This window comes from Hypanus sabinus, chromosome 25 (genome assembly GCF_030144855.1).
Source record: "Hypanus sabinus isolate sHypSab1 chromosome 25, sHypSab1.hap1, whole genome shotgun sequence".
Classification (NCBI taxonomy): Eukaryota; Metazoa; Chordata; class Chondrichthyes; order Myliobatiformes; family Dasyatidae; genus Hypanus; species Hypanus sabinus.
This window is the reverse complement of record NC_082730.1, coordinates 14,685,473-14,708,748: the sequence shown is the minus strand read 5'-3', so window position 1 is coordinate 14,708,748 and position 23,276 is coordinate 14,685,473. Positions and strand designations below refer to the sequence as shown.

The following is a 23,276-nucleotide window of genomic DNA, read 5'->3' as shown; positions in this document are numbered from 1 at the left end:
TTGGGATAAACACTGTGACCATCTACCACATGTTTCTCCTTCTTAATTTGTAAACCTCTATAATTCACTCCTCAGCCACTCTCGCTTCAGGAAAAATAGTTCCAGCCTATCTGTAACAAAGAACAATACAGTGCAGTACAGGCCATTCGGCCCACAATGTTATGCTGGCCCTTAAACCCTGACCCCGCCATATTGCCCTCCACCTTAAGTTCCTCCATATACCGATCTATAGTCTCTTAAATTTCATTCATTTATCTGCCTCCACCACTGACTCAGGCAGTGCATTCCACGCACCAACCACTCTCTGCGTAAAAAAACCTTCCTCTAATATCCCCCTTGAAATTTCGTCCCCTTACCTTAAAGCCATGTCCTCTTGTACTGAGCAGTGGTGCCCTGGGGAAGAGGCGCTGGCTGTCCACTCTATCTACTCCTCTTAATATCTTGTACACCTCTATCATGTCTCCTCTCATCCTCCTTCTCTCCAGAGATTAAAGCTCTAGCTCCCTTAATCTCTGATCATAATGCATACTCTCAAAACCAGGCAGCATCCTGGTAAATCTCCTCTGTACCCTTTCCAATGCTTCCACATCCTTCTTATAGTAAGGCGACCAGAACTGGACACAGTACTCCAAGTGCGGCCTAATCGGAGTTTTATAGAGCTGCATCGTTACCCTGCGACTCTTAAACTCTATCCCACGACTTATGAAAGCTAACACTCCATAACTACCCTATCTACCTGTGCGGCAACTTTCAGGGATCTGTGGACATGTACCCCCAGATCACTCTGCTCCTCCACAATCCCAAGTATCCTGCCATTTACTTTGTATCCTGCCTTGAAGTTTGTCTTTCCAAGGTGTACCACCTCACACTTCTCCGGGTTGAACTCCATCTTCCACTTCTCAGCCCACTTCTGCATCCTATCAAAGTCTCTCTACAATCTTTGACAATCCTCAACACTATCTACAACACCACCAGCCTTTGCGTCGTCTGCAAACTTTCTGTATAACCCAAACTCTCCAGTCTCAGTAGCATCTTTGTGTATGTTCTCTGTAGCCTGTCTAATTTACTCACACCCTTCCCCTGGAACTGCACAGAGTAGTCGAGGTAACTTCTTGTCAGCATCCTTCAAATGAGTAACATGCTGTTCCAACTGTATTTCATGTCCCATCCATGAAGGCCAGCATTCACGAGAATAGATGACAAGAGTACCTGCCGTCTCCCGTTTCCAACCAAACTTTGTCCACGGGTGACACAGTTGGAGTTGTTTTGTTTTCTTATACTTTCAACCTTCTTTCCTGTAATCTTATTCATCGGCGCCTTTCTCAACGGATCAGCAGGCCTCGATTGCAGAGAAGATTCACCCTTTGGTCTTCTTCCTTGAGTACCGCCTTGATACTTACCGTTGTTATGACCCATTGCAGGCGATGACTGTTAACCACTATAGAATATTTTACAGCTATGTTAGTTCCTCTATTTGCTACTTGCTAGACAAAATCGGAAGAAGGTTAACCATACCTCATTGCTGGCATGATCTATGTCTGACTATAGTTAGCTCACACAAGCAAGGAAGCATCTGCCTTTTATCCAGTCAGCCTCATAGCCCAGGTCTTGAGCAATACCTAGCCAGACTCAAAATTAACCAAAATTCATAATTTCCTTCCACAGACATGCACAAAACTCACATTGACTATCTCAAATCCGATCTTGCCTTTGCAAATTCAGGTAGATTCTGTCTCATACAATCGCCTCCAGTAAGTTACCCACCACTGATCTTGTGCTCCCCTGCCTGGAATGGGACTGGATCAGTAACCTATTGACTCAGTAATGTAGAGACACACTGAGACATTAGTAGGCAGTAACAATACTGACTCAAATCAAATAAAAATCACTACTTGTGAAGAGTTGTGGGCACGTGATGAGGGATGATGCTGTTGACTTTTCGGTCTATGTGGAATGCATTTATGCCAATTGACAGTTTGGACAGATTTCCTTAATTAAAACATTTTTTTTGTAATCACTATTGTGCTGCATCTGATCCAGTGTAACTGTTAATTCTACTATTGCTGGAATCTGGTCTCACTCTGCAAGGATCACTCCAACAATCAACTTTATTGTGTTGAATTCACTGTCTTTCCTGGACCATTTCTGTGGGGCAATTTGTGAAGCACATTATTAGATATGGAGTCACAAGTAAACTCGGGTGAGTAGGGTTGAGTGATTTCTGTCTCTAAAGGCCATTCCGACCAGATGGGATTTTGACAATCAGGTATTTGATCATTATCGTTATTGATATGTGCTTTTGATATTCCAGAAATAATTAATGGATTGTATTTAAACATTCAATCTATGCCAAAAGAAATTGAAACCACCCCTGGATTTCTAGACAATAAACTGGTTATGAGCACTATTGCAGCACCTTCTAACTGCACATAGAAATACCTGACAGATAGAAATATAAAACTTCCATCGGAACCAGAGGGTTCAGTCTCAAATATCATGAGGGATTTCTTTTTGCAGATTAGATGCGTGTCTGTTAGTGGAAGATATCAGGACATTGGTGTCATGGAGCGAAATGAAACGTGACCTCAAATGATCCTATTGACTCCCGACTCAACACAGAGTTCCCTGAAATCCAAGAAACACACACACACACACACACACACACACACACACACACACACACACACACAAATGTGGAAGCATCCCAGATGAAACAGCTAGAACCTTTGTGTACTTTTGAAAGGCTGACATTATCTGAGGTAATTGAAAGTTCAATATTGCAGATCTCCCTCAGTACTGCAGTGGAAGGTCAGGACTGCTTAGGACTGTGAAGTGGGAAGTGAACCCACAATGTACTGACACAGGAGAGAGAGCACTGACACGGTAACAGCACTGACTGCACTTCAGACCAAAATCATTGGTTGTGGTGTCATGGACCACATACTGGACGTGACCTGGACCCGTTTTTACCGTCATATTCAAAGATATTTGTTTGCATTAAGTTGTTCCTTTCCCCTCAAATCTGAAAATGCCTCCCTCAGTTTCAGGAGCATTGTGGGCAGAGCAGTATGTAAGAGGAGTTGTGGGAAGAGCTATCACAATCGATTGTCACTATGAAGAAAAGTACCGCTCACACACAAAGTATTGGTGCCATGGATGGACTCGTCAATGTTCAATTACAGTGGAATCAAAACAGCAACATGGACGGAGGGGACGAGTGGCAATTTCAGATAATCCAGAATGGGGAATATTTAATGTTACTGTGAAGAATCTTCGCTCTGGAGATACAGGATGGTACAGCTGTGGAATTACAACACCAGATGCCGATCCAATGTTTTATGTACATTTACAAGTATCTTATGGTAAGTTTCTCAGGGATTAACTTTGTGCCTTCAATTAAGTAAATGTCTCAAACATGCTTCCTCTGGGAAGGGTCAGTGCATTAGGCATCTTGGGGAGTGACAATGTGTTGATACTAGGGCAAGCTTGTTGAATGGAGAAATGCCCATCTCGTGGATGTGTCTGAAGAACAGCAATCCTGCTCAGCCTTTGCACATATTAGAAGATCTTTATCCAGGCCCTGTCCATCCCTCACTATTTCTGCATTAATATCAGTGCCAAATATTTCCCTCTCTACGGCTGGTCACTGAACCCAGTCAAAATTTCATTTTCTCGTGAAAGCCACCAAATTTGTGATGGATATTTCACAAATACGCTGCCTTTGAACACTCAGGGGCCAATTCGTTAGGTAACTCCTATATCTAATAGTGTGGCCACTGAGTGTATTTTCATGGTCTTCTGCTGCTTTGGCCTATTCACTTCAAGCTTTAATGTGTTGTGTGTCCAGATGCTCTTCTGCACACCACTGCAGTAATGCATGCTTATTTGGATTCCTGTCATCTTTCTGTCAGTTTGAACAGTCAGGCCATTCTTCTCTCATTAACAAGGCATTTTGCTCACATAATTGCTGCTCACTGGATATTTATTGTTTTTCACACCATTCTCTGGAAAATATACTGATTGTTGTAAATGAAAATCCCAGGAGATTTTCAAACCTCCTCATCTGACTGCACGGTCAAAGTCATGAGATCACATTTCCTCCCCATTCTGATATTTGGCCTGAACAACAATTAAATCCCTTGGCTATGCTTTCATGTTTTTATGAACTGTGTTGCTGCCACATGATTGACTGTTTTTGTTACTTGCATTAACAAGCAGGTAAATAGATGTACCAAATGAAGTGGCTGAAGAGTGTCTGATTTGCCGATGTTCATTCAGTGTTTGAATGTTTAATTCCTTCCCACAGAACCTGTGTCGGTTCCTGTGCTTCAATATCTGTCACCAGCAAATGTCTCACGTCTTGGGGGCTCAGTGTCCGTGTCCTGTGAGTCTCTCCAGGGATCTCTTCCCATTCAGTACAGATGGTATGAACAAACCTCATCTGGGCATCCAAAGATCTCAGATAACAAGGAGCTGACTCTGCACTGTCAATACTTCAACCAAACCCACCATCAATATTACTGCAGTGCCTCCAATAGTCTTAGAGTAATATACAGTGGAATGATTAATGTGATCATTTTCAACAACGGAGAGATCTGCAGTTATGTGACAGAAATCAATGGCATCAGTAAGTTCTAATTTCAAGGGAGGATATATTTAAATATTTCTTTTTGTTACTCTGTTGCTGCTGCTCTTATATGCCTAGTGAGGGTAAGGAATTTCTTTGCATTGTAGAAGCTACACGTTGCAGCCTCCATGGGGTGGGGTGAACAGTTTAGTCTATCACTTCTCCTGAAAAATGTGGAGCATCTTAACTATAGATGGACTTGCAAATCCAGACAAATAGAAAGCATTCCATTCATACTTCTAGCTTCTACATTGAGGATGCTAGAATGGCTATTGGGTTGTGAGACAGTGACACTTTCATAAAAACAAAAGGAAGATCATATAGCACAAAATAGTGGAAAGTTGGAGAACTGGGAAACGCTTAAAAAGATAACAGAAGGCAATGAGAAAAGTCATTAGGAGAGAAAAGATGAAACATAAAGGGAAACTAGCCAATAATATAAAAGAGGACACCCAACAATTTCAGATATATGAGGTGTAAGGAGATGCAAGAGTGGATATCAAACCACTGGATATCGGTGCTGGAGAGGTAATGATGAGAGACAGATAAATGTAGAATGAACCTATTCAGTATTTTGAATAATTTATCACTGAGTAAGACACAAGCAGTATGACAGAAATGCAGCAATGTCAAGGGGCAGGAGTGAGTGCAATTGCTTTTACTGAGGAGAAGGTGTTTGGGAAGTTGAGGTAGATGTCAGTTGCCCCAGATAGACCAAACCAAGTATTCAGAAAGAGATAGCTGAAGAAGTTGTGGAGGCATTAGTAGTGATCCTTAAAGAATAATTAGATTCTTGAAAGGTTCTGTAGGACTGGAAAATTGGAAATGTCACTCCACTCTTTCAGGAGGCAAATGAAAGGGATTTATAGACCAGTTAGCCTGACTTCATTGATTGGGAAGATGTTGGAGTTCACTATGAAGGATAGGATTTCAAGGTACTTGAAGGCACATAATAAAATATGGTTTCATTATGGGGAAATCTTGCCTGAAAAATCCGTGGGAATTTTTTGAGGGAACAACAGGCAGGACAGACAAAGGAGAGTGGATATTGTTTACTTGGATTTTCAGGAGACTTTTGACTAGGTGCCACACATGAGCCTGCTAAACAAGATAAGAAGCCAGGTGTTACTAGAAATATTCTAGCATGGATAGGAGATTGGCTGACTGGCAAGAGGCAAAGGATGTGAACAAAATGGTGCTACCTTGTTTGTCTGTCAGTGACTTGTAGTGTTCTGCAGGGTTCGGTGTTAGGACTGCTACTTTTTATGGTGTATGTTAATGACTTGGATGGCGGCATAGATAGCTTTGTGGCCAGGTTTGGGGATAACAAAGTCAAAGTTTGCACAGTTTGTTGTCCACTGATCCTGGTTACAGTTACTGGAAGGGAACAGGAGATCCAGAGAAAACCCATGCATTCCACATGGAGAACTTGCAAACTCCTTGTATTACAACAGAGTTGAGGAGGAATTTCTTTGACCAGATGGTATTGAATCTATGGAAGTCATTACTTCACATGGCTGTTGAGGTCAATTTGTTGGTATATTTAAAGCAGAGCTTGTTAGTTTGTTGATTAGTAAGATTACAAAAGGCTTCAGGGAGAAGGCAGGAGTTTGGGATTAAGAAACATAATGGAACAGCCATGATGGAATGGCGGAGCCAAATGGCCTAATTCTACTCTTGTGTCTGGTGGTCCCTTTGTCTTGTGGTCATCAGTAACTTTAGAATTTCCTGAACAGCCCAGGTAAATTAGTGATGACTGAAACTGTGTTTCTGGTTGCTGATCAAAATAGATCACTCACTTTGAGATAATGCGAAGGAAGCCCATTCCTTCTATTTGAGTCTCTGAACAGAAATGATCAAGGCTGTTGCACTTCATGATTGAGACAGAATGATAGACCTTGAAAATCCATGGGAAACCCTACAGGAATGCCTGTTGTAGGCAAGGAATGGGCCAGTGTTCAGCTTGCTGCTCCACAGGGTTTACTCATCGGTGCTGAACTGAGGCTGTGACCTGCAACTAATGGGCTTCTGAATCAGCTGAAGTGGTGACTGGCGTTGTGTCTGAGATTCATTTTTGTGAATTTCAGTTCTGAACGTAATTTGCTTACTTTTATAGTTTGCATGATTTTTATTTCTGCATATTGGATGTTTGAGAATTTTTAAAATGGGGTCTCCTTGGCTTCTTTGTTTTGTGGATGCCTGTGAGGAGACAATCTCAATGTTGTATATAGTACACATACTTTGATAATAAATGCACTTTGACCTTCAAACGTTTCAATTGAAGTGTAATCTGATTGGCTATGATTCCAAAAGCTACCACACCTATGCAGTGAAATTGAATTCTGAATTTAAACTTTCAGAAGTGTGGTCCTGTTTAGAGAAGATGCTCAGAGTCATAGAGTTTCAGGTTATGGAAACAGGAGCTTTGGCCCTGTCTCTTTCTGAGCTTCTCCCATTTCCCTGTATTTAGTCCGTACGCTTCTCAAGCTTTCCTGTCCATGAACTTTTCCAATTGTATTTTAAATTTTTACCCACCTCCAGCACTTCCCCGGCATCCTTTCCCACGCACGCACTGCTCTGTGTGGAAAACACTGCCCCTCCAGGCCCTCTGACTTCAATCTAGACTCCCTAATTTTTGACTCTCCCACCCATACTTTTGTCCCTCTTAATTTGTGAACCTCGATAAGGTCACCCTCAGTTGCCCTCATGTCAGGAAAAGCAGTCCCAGCCTATCCATAACCCAAACCCTCCAGTCCCAGCAGCATCTTTGTGAATGTTTTCTGTAACCCTCTTGAATTTACTCATACCCTTCCTCAGGAACTGCTCAGGATAGCCGAGTGAGGTCTTGTCAATGTCCTTTATAGCTGTAACATGCTATCCCAGCTGCACTTAATGCCCCATCCAATGAAGACAAGCAGATCATTTGCCTTGTCCACCACTTAGTCCACCTGTGTTGCCACTTTCAGAGACCACTGTTGTTGCACACTAATTCCCTACAGTGTAAGTTGTGCCTTTGTTTAATTTCCCAAAGTACAACACTCCACACTGCCTGAGTTCAATTCCATCAGCCATTTCATTGGCCACTTTCCTAGTTCAAAGTTCAAAGTAAACTTACTATCAAAGTACGTATATCACAAACAACTGAGAGATTCATCTTCTTGCAGATACCCACAAAACAAAGGAACACAACAGAATCCATGACAAGACACAGACAAGCAAAAGATGACAAGTTGTGCAGATCAAAAAAAATACGTAAACAAATAATACATTGAATACATGAGAGGCAGAGTCCCCGAAAGTAAGTCCACAGCTGTGAAGTCAGTTCAGTGCTATGGCGAGTGAGGCCAAACCAGGGGTCCAGTGGCTTCAGGGCAACAATTGGTGGCAAACCCAGCGGTGTGGGACCCAAGACTCCTGCACCTTCCGCCTTATTGTAGAAATGAGAAGAGAAGGAGACAGGTCAAATACAGGCTCAGGTCGGGGAGTCATACTAGCAGAGTGTAATGGGGGTGAATCCTGATTCATTTTCAATGTCCCATTGTAAACTTAGATCTTTCCACTGTCCAACGCACTACTCTGTCGCCGGCAACTTATTAATCATGTCACCTGCATTTTCATTCCAAATTATTAATGCAGATGACAAAAAACTTTAGTTGACACACAACAGCGCTGATCCTGATAGCACACCACTGGTGACAAAGTCAGATGTTGTCAGAAAACCAGCAACCACAAAGTGACTATTTCCCCCAAGCCTCTTCAGTATCTATCCAACTAGCTTACCATGTGATCTCACATTACACACTATGCAAGGTCTTGTCATAAGCCTTGCTAAACTCATGCTAAACTCTATTGCCCTGTTCTCAACAGTTCCTTTGAGCATCTCTTCACAAAAACTCAGGACAAGTACTTCAGAGAGAGGATTTCCTGTGCCCAGAATCATGTTGACCATCCAAAATCAGAGCTTCCCTTTGCAAGTTCAGGTGATCCATTCTTACACAATTTACCTGCCACTGACCTTAGGCTTACCTGTTCGGAATGTGACTGGATCAGTAATCTATTGACTCAGAAATGTGGAAGCACACTGAGACATTAGTGGGCAATGATAATGATGACTCCAATCAAATAAAAATCATTATATGTGAAGAGCTGAGAGCACGTGATGATGGACAATGCTGTTGTCTTCGCAGTCTATGTGCAGTCTGTGTAAATTTCATTTTACCTGTCCATTTTCTGAAGAACTTCTCCCTCAGTTTCAGGTGCTTTATGGGCAGAAGATAAAGTAAGAGGAGTTGTGGGAAGAGCAATCACAATCGATTGTCACTATGCACCAATGTACCGTTCACACACAAAGTATTTTTGCCATATGTGGGGTCGCCAATGCACATCGTTAGTGAATACAAATAGGACAAATGAGCAGTATGGAAGGATGACAATCAGAGATAACATATCCCAGGGAATATTTACTGTTACTATGGAGAATCTTGTCTCTCAAGATACAGGACAGTACAGATGTGGAATTACAACATCTGGCAATCATCCAATGTTTGATGTGCATCTACAGGTATCTAACGGTAGGTTTCTCATTGACTGACATCGTGTCTCCATTGAAATGTCTGATCCATATTTTCCATGGGAGGGCCCAGGGCAGAATCAATATTCTGAGCCTCTGTTAGGCAGAGGCTCAACAGACTCCGCTCAGGCGCCCTGGAGCAGGGCAACCAAATCCCCATCTCACCTCAGGGATCAGTCACACCCTCTCCAGCCCCATTGTCTCGATCTCTCTCTTTCTCTCTCCCTCCATACTGGTCAAGGAGCTTCAAGTCCCCACATGTGGCACCTGCTGACCACCTTGACCTTTCCTATGTGGAAAATGCAGAACTGGAACTACAGAAGAAGATTGAACATGGAACAGCCAGCACAGAAGTGATGATACTAAGGATGCCTTTGTCCCATCATGTGCTCCCCTGACCATGTTCCCTGGAATGAAAGGGTTAACATATGGATGGCACTGAGCCTTTACGCACTAGAATTTAGAAGAATGAGATAGGATCTCATTGAAACCTATGGTATATTGACTGGTTAGATAGAGTAGATGTGGGAAGTATGTTTCCAGCAGTGGAGACATCTAGACTAGGGGAAAGATAATAGAAGGACATTACTTTTGAACAGACCTGTGGAGGAATTTCTTTAGCCAGAGGATGGTGAATCTGTGGAATTTATTGACACAGAAGTCTGTGGAAGAAAAGTTATTGGGTATACTTAGAGTGAAAGTTAATAGGTTCTTGATCAGTAAGTGTGTCAAAGGTTTCAGGGAGAAGGCGGCAGAGTGGGGTTGAGAGGGAAATTATATCAACATTATTGAATGGTGGTGCAAACTCAACAGGCCGAATGGTCTAATTCTACTCCCATGTCTTATAGTTCTATGATCTTATGATGTCAGTCTAAGCTAATTCTATCTGCTTGTAAATGCCCATAATTACACCTGTGCCAAACTTTTTGTGGGTTAATCTAAATGCATTCTAAATATTGTTGTTATACCTGTTCCACCTTTTTGCCTGACAGAACAGTCACCATGCTCATTGTAGCTAAAGAACTTGTCTCACAAATCTCCTTTAAATTGCCCACCTCTCACCTTAATACAATATTTGCATTGATTTTTTTTGAACACCACTGGAGACTGTCTCCTTGCTGCTGAGAGAGATGCTGACCTTCACACTGACACATCACACTGATAAATCACATCATCAGTATCATCACTGCTGTCCTGATCTGGAGTCTCGCTGTGTTTTGGGATGATGGCAGATGTGGCGGTTCAGGCATCTGGGAGGATACAGAGACACAGATGGACTTAGAGGTGAGACAACCACCTGCTCTGGCTGAGATGCAGAGCTGCTGGAATCTTTATTGATTTTCTGATGTTCACTGATTCTTCTCCACAGAACCGGTGTCTGTTCCTGTGCTTCAATTTCTCTCTCCTGCAAATGTCTCATGCGTTGAGGGCTCCGTGTCAGTGTCCTGTGAGTCTGTCCAGGGATCTCCTCCCATTCAATACACATGGCATGAAAACACATCGTCTGTGATCTCTGTCAGTGGTAAACTGGATCTACATTGTCAATCCTTCAAGTACCAACACCATCAATATTACTGCACAGCCTCGAATACTTGTGGAGCAAAGTCTAGTGAAGTAGTGAATGTGTCCATCTACAACAGGGAGGGCAACTGCAGTTTTGTGATTCGATTCATTGGCACTGGTAAGTGGTGGAGGAGGATCTGACTCATCAGTGTGAATGATTGAGTATCATGTATTGCTTTCAAGATTCAACATTGCTTAATGTCATTTCTAGTACACAGTGTAAGTGTCCAATACAGCACAAAAACACAATGTGATATAGAACACAACAATAAATTTTAAAAATCATTATAAATATGTAAGATAGTTTATATACAGTGACTATGTATGCCCATAAATTGATACTAGGCATACTAGTGTTTGTACCTAAGGTGGCTGACATAAAATGATAACATAGTGGTGGTGGGGTTTGTGGAGGGGTGGGTTAGTGGGTTGGAGAGTTAATCTGTTATGTTCTTTAGGCTGCAGTCAGGCATATCTGGCCTATTCTGTCTCCACGGTGACAAGTCTTGCAGAGAGTCGAATGCCTTGCTCAATAGCTGAGACAGAGTACTTCCTGTCTGCTGCCTGCTCTTGCTGACAATGGTGGCTTTGTGTCTAAATGGATGATGTCTCTGGTTTTCCAACCTTGAGACTTTTCCAACCTTGAAAAACAGTAAATACCTAAACTCACTCCTTACACTATAAATAGTTTCCAGTGGTTTGTTTCATGGAAAATATAGAGAATTGTGTGTCGCGATAGACCATGGATTTTTTTACCTGGGCAAGTTTTTTTTATGGGAGACCAGCAGTTGCCCAAGCTGCAAGTCTCCCCTCTCCACACCACCGATGTTGTCCAAGGGAAGGGCATTAGGACCCATATAGCTTGGCACCGGTGTCATCACAGAGCAATGTGTGGTTAAGTGCCTTGCTCAAGGACACACATGCAGCCTCAGCCAAGGCTCGAACTAGCGACCTTCAGATAACTAAACGAACACCTTAACCACCTGGCCATGGGCCAGCACAGGGAATTGCTCAGACCAAAGGAACTGTGGAGACCATGTGCAGTTAGTGTAAGAGCTCAGGAGGAATGGCTGCAGCAGGCTGTTTGGTTTCTGAAGACTACCCCATTATCAATGTAATCCTGGCTGAACTATACCTGGCTGTCTCTGCGCCACTGCACCCTCTCCCACTTCTCCATTCCCTGAACTATATCAAAAATATCTACATTCTGTTTATATATCTCTACTGATCCAGCTTCCACAATCTTCCAGGTGGAGAATTCCAAGGATTGTGAAGAAGTTCTTATGCATCTAATTTTAAATTACCCAGTCCTAATCTTGCTACTATGTCTCCTCATTTGAGACACTCTAACAATTGAAACTGGTTTGCCCACAGAAGTCAGAGGATGGCAGTAGATTATGTATTCTGCCAGGAGACGATGACCAGTAGTGTTACATAATTGTCTCGTGACTCTTGATCTCAATTCTCTGATTAACGGAGGCTTGTTCTGTTCAGGCACCACTGTCCTTTGTGATTTTTATAAAGGACTTGACTGAAGAAGTGGAAGGATTGTTCAACATGTTTGCAGAAAACGCAAATGTTGTTGGTGTAGTGGAGTGTAGAAGATTGTCATAGGTTACAGTAGGACAAAATATTCTAGTCAAGAATATATACACCCCCCCCACAGAGTTTTCATGTTTTATTGTTTTACAACATTGAATCATAGTGGATTTAATTTGCCTTTTCTGACACTGATTTACAGGAAAATTCTCTTCCGTGTCAATGTGAAAACAGATCTCTACAAAGTGATGCAAATTATTTGCAAATATAAAACACAAAATAATTGATTTCATAATATTCACCTCCTTTAATATGACAGACCAAATCATCACTAGTGCAGCCAGTTGGTTTTAGAAGTCACATAATTAGGTAAATGAAGATCACAGTGTGCAGTCAAGGTGTTTCAATTGGTTGTAGTAAAAATACACCTGTTAATGGACAAAAACTACACCATAAAGTTGAAAGAACATTACAAACAACTCCACAAAAGTCTTGTTGAAAAGCACGTCAGGAGAAAGATATGAGAAAATTTCCAAGTCACTGAATATTGCTTGAAGTATGATTAATTCAATCATCAAGAAATGGAAAGAATATGGCACAGATGTTAAATCTGCCTTGAGCAGGCCATCTTCAAAAACCGAGTGACCATGCAAGAAGGGGCTAGTGAGGGAGGCCACCAAGAAACCTATGACAACTCTGGAGGTGTTACAAGCTTCAGTGGCTGAGATGGGAGAGACTGTGCATACACCAGCCAGGTACTTCATCTGTCGCAGCTTTATGGGACAGTGGGAAAGAAAAAGCCACTATTGAAAAAAACTCTCAAAAATCTCAACTAGAGTTTGCCAGATGGCATGTGGGATACTCTGAAGTCAGCTGGAAGAAGATTTGGTGGACTGATAAAACCAAAAATAAGTTATCTGGCCATCAGTCTAAGTGCTATGGTTGGTGTAAGCCAAACACCACACATCATCAGTAACACACTATCCACACAAACTCAAGGCTGTAATTGCTGCCAAAGGTGCATGTATTAAATTCTGACTTGAAGGCAATCAAGTAATTGTAACTAATTGAGATCACTTTGTAGAAATCAGTTTTCACTTTAACACAGAACAGTCTTTTTCTGTTGATCAGTGTCAAAAAAAGCCATATTAAATTAAATTCACTGTGATCCAATATTGTAAAACAATAAAACATGGAACCTCCAAGGGGGTTGAATACTTTTTGTAGGCTCTGTAAAAGTAAGGATCTAATGCTAAGGCTGTGTAAGACTGAGACTATCGTGAGCATTTCTAGGCCTATTATCTAAAATGTGTTGACTTTGGAGAGGATTCAAATGAAATTCACAAGAATGATTCTGAGAATGGAAGGGTTCTCAAATGAGCAGCAACTGAAGGCTCTGGACCTCTACTCACTGGAATTTAGAAGAATAAGGGGGAAACTTATTGAAACCAATCAAATGTTGAAAGGCCTGGATAGAGTGAATGTGAAGAGCATGTTCCTTTGGTGAGGGAGTCAATGACCACAAGGCACATCCTCAAAAGAGAAAGATGTCCATTTAGAACAAAGATAAGGAGGGATTTCTTTTTCCAGAGGGTAGTGAGACTGGAATTCTTTGCCATCGGTGTCAGTGGAGGTCAAGTGCATTTAAGGCAGTGGTTCATAGGTTCTTTGTCATGTGCCTTGTGGCTCGCCATAGAGTGTTGAGCTTCTGGGGTATTTGAGCACCTGTATTTGCTAATCAGTGCCTTAACTACAGTTGATAAGCCCTTGTGTTTTCGGTTTGATCTTGTCAAGTTAATTGTGGCTGGCTCATGTTTCTATGATTATTTAAGGAGGAATCTCAGTTGCTGCCTCAGGCGTGATCATGGTGTCAGAGAGGATGAATTACCTCATGGTGTTACTAATTGCTTTTCTGAGGCTTCGATTCCAATGTCTTACCTTGCGTCTCAGCCTGGGGACCCCGCTGTTCCTCTACATCTGGATCCAGTCCTCAGGGTTTGCACCATGATGGAATGACTCCCACTGTATGGACCCAGTGGAGGTTCTGAGCTTCTCCAGTCTGTGTTCAAGATTTTTTTCCACAGTTCTCTGGGTCAACAAATTTCATAAGGTCTTCCATCTTATGCTTTTTTTCCTGAGTTAAATGCTGTGTTTCCAAGTCACATGCTGTGCATTAAAGTCAAATGCTATGGTTTCAAGTTGTATGCTATGCCTCGAGCTCCAGTTCTGTCTTGTGTTTTTTCAGACCTGCCTTGAGAGCTCCAAATCTGTTCTGGATTCTCCAGCACTGCCTCAAGCTCCAGGTCACCATTGTGTTTTTTGGACCTGTTTCCAGATTCTTGAGCTCCAAGTTTCCCTTGTGTTTTTCTGACCTGCCTCAAGAGCTCCCTTGAGGTTTGCCTTGTGTCTTTAAGGCCTGTCTCAGGAGCAGCAGATCTTTTCTAGATTCTCCACTGCTGCCTCAAGGTCCAGGACTGCCCTGTGTTTTCAGACTTGCCTGAAGAGCTCCCTGGACAGTCAAGTGCCAGCCTTAGGAGGGGAGGAACTATTTGAACCCTGCTGAGTTCTGTAGTGCACTGGGGTGTTTAGGCACCTGTGTTTGTTAACAGTGCCTTAACTAGAGTTGATAAGCCCTTGTATTTTTTGGTTTGACTTTGTCAAGTTAATTGTGGCTGGCTCCTATTTCCCTCAGTCTGTGATTACTTAAGAAGGATACTCAGTTGGGGCCTTGCGGTGGCCATTGTGTCAGAAAGGATGAATTACCTCATGGTGTTACTCAGTCGTTCCTCTGAGGCTCTGATTCCAACATCTTACCTCTTGGTTCCATCGCAGTCTGGGCATCCTGCCATTCCTCCACACTTGGGTCCAGCCCTGTGGGAGCACACCATAACATGTTTGATTAGTCAGAGCGTGAAAGTTTATGGGGAGAAGGAAGGAGAATGAGGTTGACAAGGAAATGGATCAGCTATGATAAAATGGCTGAGCACATGCGATGGGCTGAATGCCTAATTCTACGGTCTTTGTAGTCTTACGGAGATAGAATACAGAACTGGGCTCTGAAGAGCCAGATTGAATTCTATCTGGAAAAGTATGAGGCTATACATTCGATAAGATAAAATTTTAAGGCAAAGTACAAGATTAATGGCAAGATATTGGGGTCCAAAACCAAATGTCTTTTGAAGTTGACACACAAGTTAATAGGATGGTGAGGTAGGCACCTGCTGTATTGGCCTTCATTAATCAAAGGATTGAAGTCAGGAACCAAGAGGTAATGTTAGGGCTGTATAAAACTCTGGTTAGTCCACACTTGGAGTATAGTGTTTAGTACTGGTCACCTCATTATAAGAAGACTGTGGCAACTTGAGGTTTTAGAGGAGATTTATTGTGATGCTGCTAAATATATCAGGCATATTTAAGGGACTCTTAAATGGTTGTGTGCTGTGTAGAGGGAAGGGTTAGATTGATCGTAGAGTAGGTTTAAGGCTGTGACATTGTGGGCTGAATGGTCTGTACTGTGTTTTACTGCTCAATGTTGAATATAAAAGGGACAGGAGGGGCAGTATTTTTACACACAGATTGGGGGGGTTATCTGGAACAAATTACTGAATGAATTGGTAGAGGTGGATAACATAAAAATGACTTAAACATTTCTGGAAAAGAGATGTGGGTTTAATATAGGCAAATGAGACGAGATTAGTTAAACACACTGATCAGTGTGAATGAGTTGAGCTGAAGGGCCTGCTCCCATACTGTATAACTCTGATGTTTACTGACATTTGTCTGCCCACTATTAGAACAGGAACACAAGAGATTCTGTAGATGCAGTAGAACAAGAACCACGTTTACAAAATGCTGTAAGCACTCAACTGGTCAGGCAGCATCTATGCAAAAGTATAAACGGTCAAAGTTTCAGACCAATCTCCTACATCAGAAAGATCTCGGCCTGAAATGTTAACTGTTTATTCTTTACGTAGATGCTGTCTGAATTGTTGAGTTCCTCCAGTATTTTACATTATACCAGGAGTTGCCTTTTCATTGAGAACAGAAGCATTACACTGTCGTATCAACAACTGTACTTGGTCCAATATCTCCACATACCCTCTGAGCAGAGATGAGTTCATCCCTCTGGTAGATGTTGCGACCCCAACAACAGATCTCCCAGTGCTGGCAGCAGTCATTAGCCCAGCTGGAACTTCCACTTCTGTTCGCACAGGATTAAATAAGGTTTTCAATCCCAGCGATCCAAGCCCCATAACTTCCCCAGGAACATCGATGTTCACATTTGCACAGGAAACAGAAATTACTCACCTCCATGTAACCAATCAGTCCTTTATTGAGGCATGAGTTTCCACCCGTCAACCATGTACTCTTGCTTGGCTGCATTTGCAAAGCATGTGAGACTGAATTATCTTTCCTTGTCTCAACAGGACGTGAATATTCATGTGAAACATTTACAACAGTATCAACTGCAAGGTAAACCTCTTGACATAGTTCTGCTTAAAGGTACAATGTTCTCATTGCTGGTGCTATGATTAGTCCTGTTCCCATGTGAGAGATAATTAAGGGAGAAATTAGAATTATTTGCTTGTACAGAATGTCTGCGTCAATGTTGTTTTCAGTGGTACAACCAATGCTCTCCTACATCTTTTAATCCCAAGACTCCAAGATAAATAACTAAATCTCTCTAAATAATTTGTAATAACTTGGACTTCAAAGTTAATATTAGTTCATATTTTAGAAGTAGATAATTAGTGTTTAATGAACAAACAAAGGGGAAAAGTTCACTGAACTTCACTTGTCTCATCAACACACACAAAATACTGAAGGAATTCAACAGGCCAGGTGATACCTTCACTTGCCACATCATTGAGATTTTCCCAAAACCAATGTAATAACTTTCAAGGACTCTTCAATTCATGTTCTCAATATTTATTATTTCTTCTTTTTCTAATTGCACAGTTTGCTGTCTTCTATAATCTGGTTGAATGCTCTACGTGGGCAGTTTTTCATTGATTCTGTTGTGGTTATTATTCTATAGATATTTTAAGTATGCCCACAATAAAAAAGAATCCCTGAATTGTATATGGTGACATTTATGTCCTTTGTCAATAAATCTACTTTGAACTTTAAGGTTCAGGGTTCATATCATGGTGTTGTGTAATAGGTTCACACAGTCCCAGAGCCATACAACATAGACATGTGGCTTTCCATTACACATCCATCTGCAGTACTGTGCTAAAGTCTAAGGCCCCCTAGACTATTGTATGGTTTCAGATGTTTTGGCATCTACAGAATCCTGATCTCAACATTGAGGCTGTCTGGGATTACCTGGAGAGACAGAAGGAAGCAAGACAGCTAAAGCCCGCAGAAGAACTGTGGCAAGTTCTCCAAGATGCTTGGAACAACCTCCCAGCTAACTTGCTTATAAAATTGTATGACTGTGTACCAAACAGATTTGATCCAGTCTTAAAGCCAATGTTGTTTTGATTTAGTTTTTTTTTTACTATTTGCTGCTCTATATAGCATTTGTTTGATAGTTAGAGACTTTTCATTTCATTATTGATGATAGCATCTTCACATTACAGAATTATTTCACATGTGCCTAAGACATTTGCACAATACTGCACAATAAACCCTATCTTATCTAAATTAGAGAGAGTGCAGAGACAATTTACTAGGATGTTACCTGGGTTTCAGCACTTAAGTTACAGGGAAAGGTTGAACAAGTTGGGTCTCTATTCATTGGAGCGTAGAAGGTTGAGGGGGGATTTGATCGAGGTATTTAAAATTTTGAGAGGGATAGATAGAGTTGACGTGAATAGGCTGTTTCCATTGAGAGTAGGGGAGATTCAAACGAGAGGACATGATTTGAGAGTTAGGGGGCAGAAGTTTAAGGGAAACACGAGGGGGTATTTCTTTACTCAGAGTGATAGCTGTGTGGAATGAGCTTCCTGTAGAAGTAGTAGAGGCCAGTTCAGTTGTGTCATTTAAGGTAAAATTGGAAAGGTATATGGACAGGAAAGGAGTGGAGGGTTATGTGCTGAGTACGGGTAGGTGGGACTAGATGAGATAAAGTGTTTGGCACGGACTAGGAGGGCCGAGATGGCCTGTTTCCGTGCTGTGATTGTTATATGGTTATCTTCCAGCACATGGCCCAATGCCTTCTGTGGAGATCTGACTTAAGACTTCATTCAGACACTTCACGAACACTGATTGTGACTGTTTCCACCACTCTCTGGGTGAAAACAATCCATTCAAATCCCTTCTAAATCTATGTTAACTAGTTTTATTCACCTCTGAGAAGGGGATGTTTGCTTTCTCCTATCCAAATTGTATATCTCATAATTTTTCATCCGTCAATCATAGCCATTCTGAACCTTATATTCTCCAAGGAAAACAAGTCTAGTTTCTTCTTAGGAAATTAGAATCATTTGCTGCACTCAAAGAGTTGCCATGCAGTATTCTCCATGACTACTCCTTCACTAACCTCATCCCATGGTCTGAGGATGAGTTTTGTTTATTTGCCAAACCCCAGGATGCTTTTTCCCCTTGCTGTAATATTCACTGACATTTACTGACTCAAGGATTGCAGGTAGAGCAAAAAGCAATAAGGTAACAATTTGCAGGATTGGCCAATGACTCAACAACAGTAATTGCAGAAAAAAATATTCATTTGTAGATGACACTCAGACAATTTTTAAGACAGTGAATAGGATTTTGAAGAATTACACTGGATCTTTATCAGCTTGGTATTTGAGCTGAGGAATAACAAGTAGAATTTAATTCAGATATGTGCAAATTATTTTCATTTTCAAAAGTCAAATCAAGTAAGACTTTCACAGTGATTGGTCAGCTTTGAAAAAATTTAAATAACAATGGGATCTTGGAATTCAGGGACATGGTTCCTTGATTGTGCAGTCAGAGTTCAAAAAGGTAGCGAAGAAGGCACTTGGCATCAGTCAGTGTAGAGAAGTTGGGATGTGATGTTTCAGTTGTACAAAACAATTGATGAGATGACACTTGGAGTGTTGTGTTCAGCTTTGGTTCTCTGCTAAAGAAGAGATGTAATTGAACTGGATGAATTGTAGAAAAGATTTCAAACCTCAAAGTACATTTATTATTAAGGTACATGTATGTCACCATATACATCCCTGAGATTTGTTTTCATGCAGGGATATTTGGTAATTCCAATAACCAATATAATCAATGAATGACCACAATGAAAAATGTTGTCATTGTCTTGAGATAACTGGCTTTTATTCCTACATGGTTCCTAATAACTTATCATTATAATTGCATTCTATTGTGGTCATTTTCATTGCCCTGATTGATTTACCCCATTGTTTCCTCAATTTACAAAGTCTCTTAATGGGATTTTAGACCTTCTCTTGCAAGTGAGATCTTTAGAAACCATTGAACTCAATTTCACTTTGCCCACTGCAGTCAGGGAATTACACTCAAGACGTACAAAAAAGCTGGATGAACTCCGCAGGTCGGGCAGCATCCGTTGAAAGGAACAGTCAATGTTTTGGGCTGAGACCCATAGTTTGGGGTTTGGCAAACAAGCAAAACTCCTCCTCAGACCATGGGATGAGGTTAGTGAAGGAGTAGTCATGGAGAATACTACCCATAGTGCTTTCCCCTTATATTCCTTCTTCACTTCTCCGGCCTATCCCCTCCCTGCTTCCCCTCCCCCACCCCTTGATCTTTCCTCTGATTGGTTTTTCACCTGGCACATTCCACCCTCCCCCCACATTCTTTATAGGGCCCCTGCCCCCTCCTCCTTTAGTCCTGTTGAAGGGTCTCGGCCCGAAACGTTGACTGCTCCTTTCAACGGATGCTGCCTGACCTGCTGAGTTTATCCAGCTTTTTTGTATGTCTTGATTTGACCACAGCATCTGCAGTGTACTTTGTGTTTACTAGGGAATTACACTTTTTGATCACCCTCATGATTGTTTTCTCAGTATGCATCATTCATTATCTTTCATATCTACCTACACGATAGAGATTTCTGTCTTCCTCACAGAATCAGAATCAGGTTTAATATCATTGGCACAGGTCATGAAACTTGTTATTTTGTGGCAGCAGTACAGTGAAATACATAAAAATTATAAATTGCAATAAGAAATATATATTCATGAGTAGTACAAAAAGAAAGCAAAAATACTGAGGCAGTCTTCATGGGTTGGTTCATTATGCCTTCAGGAATCTGGTGGAGGGGAAGAATCTGTTCCTGAAACATTGAGTGTGTGTCTTCATGCTTGTCTACCTCCTCCCTGATGGTGGCAATGGAAAAAAAATCACATACTATGTGGCATGTTCCTTACAGCTGTGTCCACTTCCTCCAATGATATTTCAGTATCATAAAGGCACCTCTATGCTTCATTATTTCTTCTAAATCCATTTTCACTTTGTACTTCCTAAATCAAAGAACTCATTTGTACATGACCATGTCACAGTCCGTAATTGATGATCACAGGTTGGTAACCCTCCTGAATCCCGCTGTTCAATCAATACTAGTGTACTCTTCTAGTTGAACTCCTCTGACTCTGTTTATTTACCTCACTCAACACCAATAATGTTACAGAGGGAACAGAAGGTTAATGTTTCAAACGCAAAGACATCTTGTTTCATCTCATCAGTTCTGTATCTCTTCCCCTTTACTCAGTTTCATGATATGGAAAGTGCTTCGTTGGCTGCTCTTCACTCTGCTGATGATTGGCACTATTTCAGTTACGTGGTTCACAAGACAAACTAAGGTAGGTTTATGGAGGTCAATGGAATTTGCTTTCAATCGTACTCATCATTTGAGGAAAGACATTTAAACACATTTAATTTTCCTTATCCACTGGTCAATCCAAAGATATTTTCAGATGATATTGACAAGATGTTGACACACTGTATGTGTGCAGAATGCTTGATGTGAATATATTGGAGTCCAAATACAACTCTTAAGCAGATTTCCCAGTGTCGATGAGTCTGATGATTTGACCATTGCCTTTTACAGAAACCTGATGAATCAGACCCTCACAGACTGGTCTATAAGGTAAAGTGAAGGCTTCTGACTGCTGGAATTTTGCACCAAGATAAAATATCCATACTTCTTCCCTCTTGTGCAACTTGCATCATTTGTGAAGAGTTAACCTCTCTTGTCATTGAATTGTTAACTTCATGAAGGTGACAAAGTAATATTACCATACTTCAAGACAGTGACTTCTTTTCAGCATTCTATTTCCAACATGTCAACCTCACTGATCTCAATATGTTTTTTTTTTGTTGTCCCAGTAATAAATTTTAACCCTAACGTGGCTGTGAATGGATTAAGACCATTTTACCCTAATAAACTCTCTTCTGTGGTTTCACATGTCAGAGGTCAATGCTGTTGTATATTCCAATAATTGATAAATAATCAGTTAAAATACTTGTTTATAAACTGCTGATGTTAATAAATGGTTTATCCTTTTGGTTTAGTTGAGAATGAAAATTCATACATGGCAAACAGATCAATTTCAAGCTCCTGGCTTTTCATGAGGGAGTCAAGAGCATAAGACCATAAACATAGGTGCAGAATTAGGCCATTTGGCCTGTCAAGTTTGCTACAGCATCCTATCATGGCTGATTTATTATCCCTCTCAACCCCAGTCTCTTGCCTTCTCCCTGTAGCCTTCAGCTCCCTTACTAATCAAGAACATGTCAACCTCCGCTTTAAATATACCTAATGACTTGGCATCCACAGCCATCTGTGGTAATTAATTCCACACCTTCACCATGCTCTGGCTGAAGAAATTCCTCCTCATCTCTGTTCTAATGGGATGTCCTGCTATTATGAAACTGTGTCCTCTGGTCCTAGACTCCCCAACTATTGGACACTTGCATATTCAATATTTCAGTTACATTTGAGTAGTCTTGAATATATAGATAGTAGTTGATTAAGCTTTCTTGTTAGTTCAAATAATTCATTATGGGTTATGTGTATAAATACGTGGTACAGTGATAATGTATGTAACACATATGGTACATGTGGGCCTCACTTAAAGAACAAAGTTAGAATTGCATTCCCATACTTCTGTGTTTTCCTTTGAATTAGTTTAGTGTTCTGAAGTTACAAAATATAATATTGGCAATGAGGAATTTTAAAACATACCCAAGAACATTATCAAACTGTTGAACTGCAGTGAAAATCATAACCCAGCATAGTTGAGTATAATTTAAGAAAAAGCAGTGCAGTGCTTCTTCTTTGCAGGGAAAACATGATTGAGTTTTTAAAAAGTCAGAAAACAGCTAAATTCACGGGTTCATAAAGAGAAATAGCTGTCTATGCTGGAAGGATTGGTTCCGCAATAGATATTAGAATATGTGTATTAAGCTAATTCAACCATATTTTAAAGTGAATAAAATTGACAATGAAAAATGATTACCAGTTTTGCTGAGAACATTGCCTTTAAAGGCATACAGTTTGCTTCAACATTTGACTGCTCCAAGCAAATCAGCAGAAATGAGTTTTGCTGATATTTTCAAAGTAGCGCAGGAATATTTGGAACCAAAGTCATTGTTGATTGCAGAATGCTTTAGGTTTCATAAGTGGAATCAAAAAGTGTACATGGCTGAATTGAAGAGATCATCTGAGCATCGTCAGTTTGGTAATGCGATTAATGATGCACTAAGAGATTATTTAGTTTGTGGAATCTTACTAGAAAACGTTCAAAAATGACTCCTAACTGAATCAAAACTCACATTAAAAAGAACAGTGGAAACTTGTGTCTCAACAGAAACTGCTGAAAGAGATGCAATTGAATTGCAGTTAGGAATGAAAGTGAATGTGAACAAATTGCAATTTCTGAACCATAACCAGCCATGACAAACAAATATTGTGTTACCGTTGTGTCAGGGGCTCACATTCACCAAACAAAGGCTGGTTTAACGGTGAAACTTACAGAAAGTGCAACAAAGCAGGACACATACATAGAGCATATCAGG

At 41.0% G+C, this 23,276-nt stretch overlaps 1 protein-coding gene across 1 annotated transcript in view; it reads left to right on the top strand.

Annotated features, from left to right (window-relative positions):
- LOC132380892 (titin-like) overlaps positions 1-21,852 on the top strand; it is a 112,398-nt gene extending 90,546 nt beyond the window's left edge. The window contains exons 12-18 of the mRNA XM_059949809.1: positions 3,042-3,362; positions 4,307-4,627; positions 8,878-9,198; positions 10,567-10,878; positions 16,727-16,772; positions 20,968-21,058; positions 21,307-21,852. Of these exons, the coding sequence (XP_059805792.1) occupies positions 3,042-3,362; positions 4,307-4,627; positions 8,878-9,198; positions 10,567-10,878; positions 16,727-16,772; positions 20,968-21,058; positions 21,307-21,354 (1,460 nt within the window). The 3' untranslated portion in view covers positions 21,355-21,852. The remainder of the gene's footprint in view (positions 1-3,041; positions 3,363-4,306; positions 4,628-8,877; positions 9,199-10,566; positions 10,879-16,726; positions 16,773-20,967; positions 21,059-21,306) is intronic.
- The last annotated feature ends 1,424 nt before the right edge of the window (positions 21,853-23,276 follow it).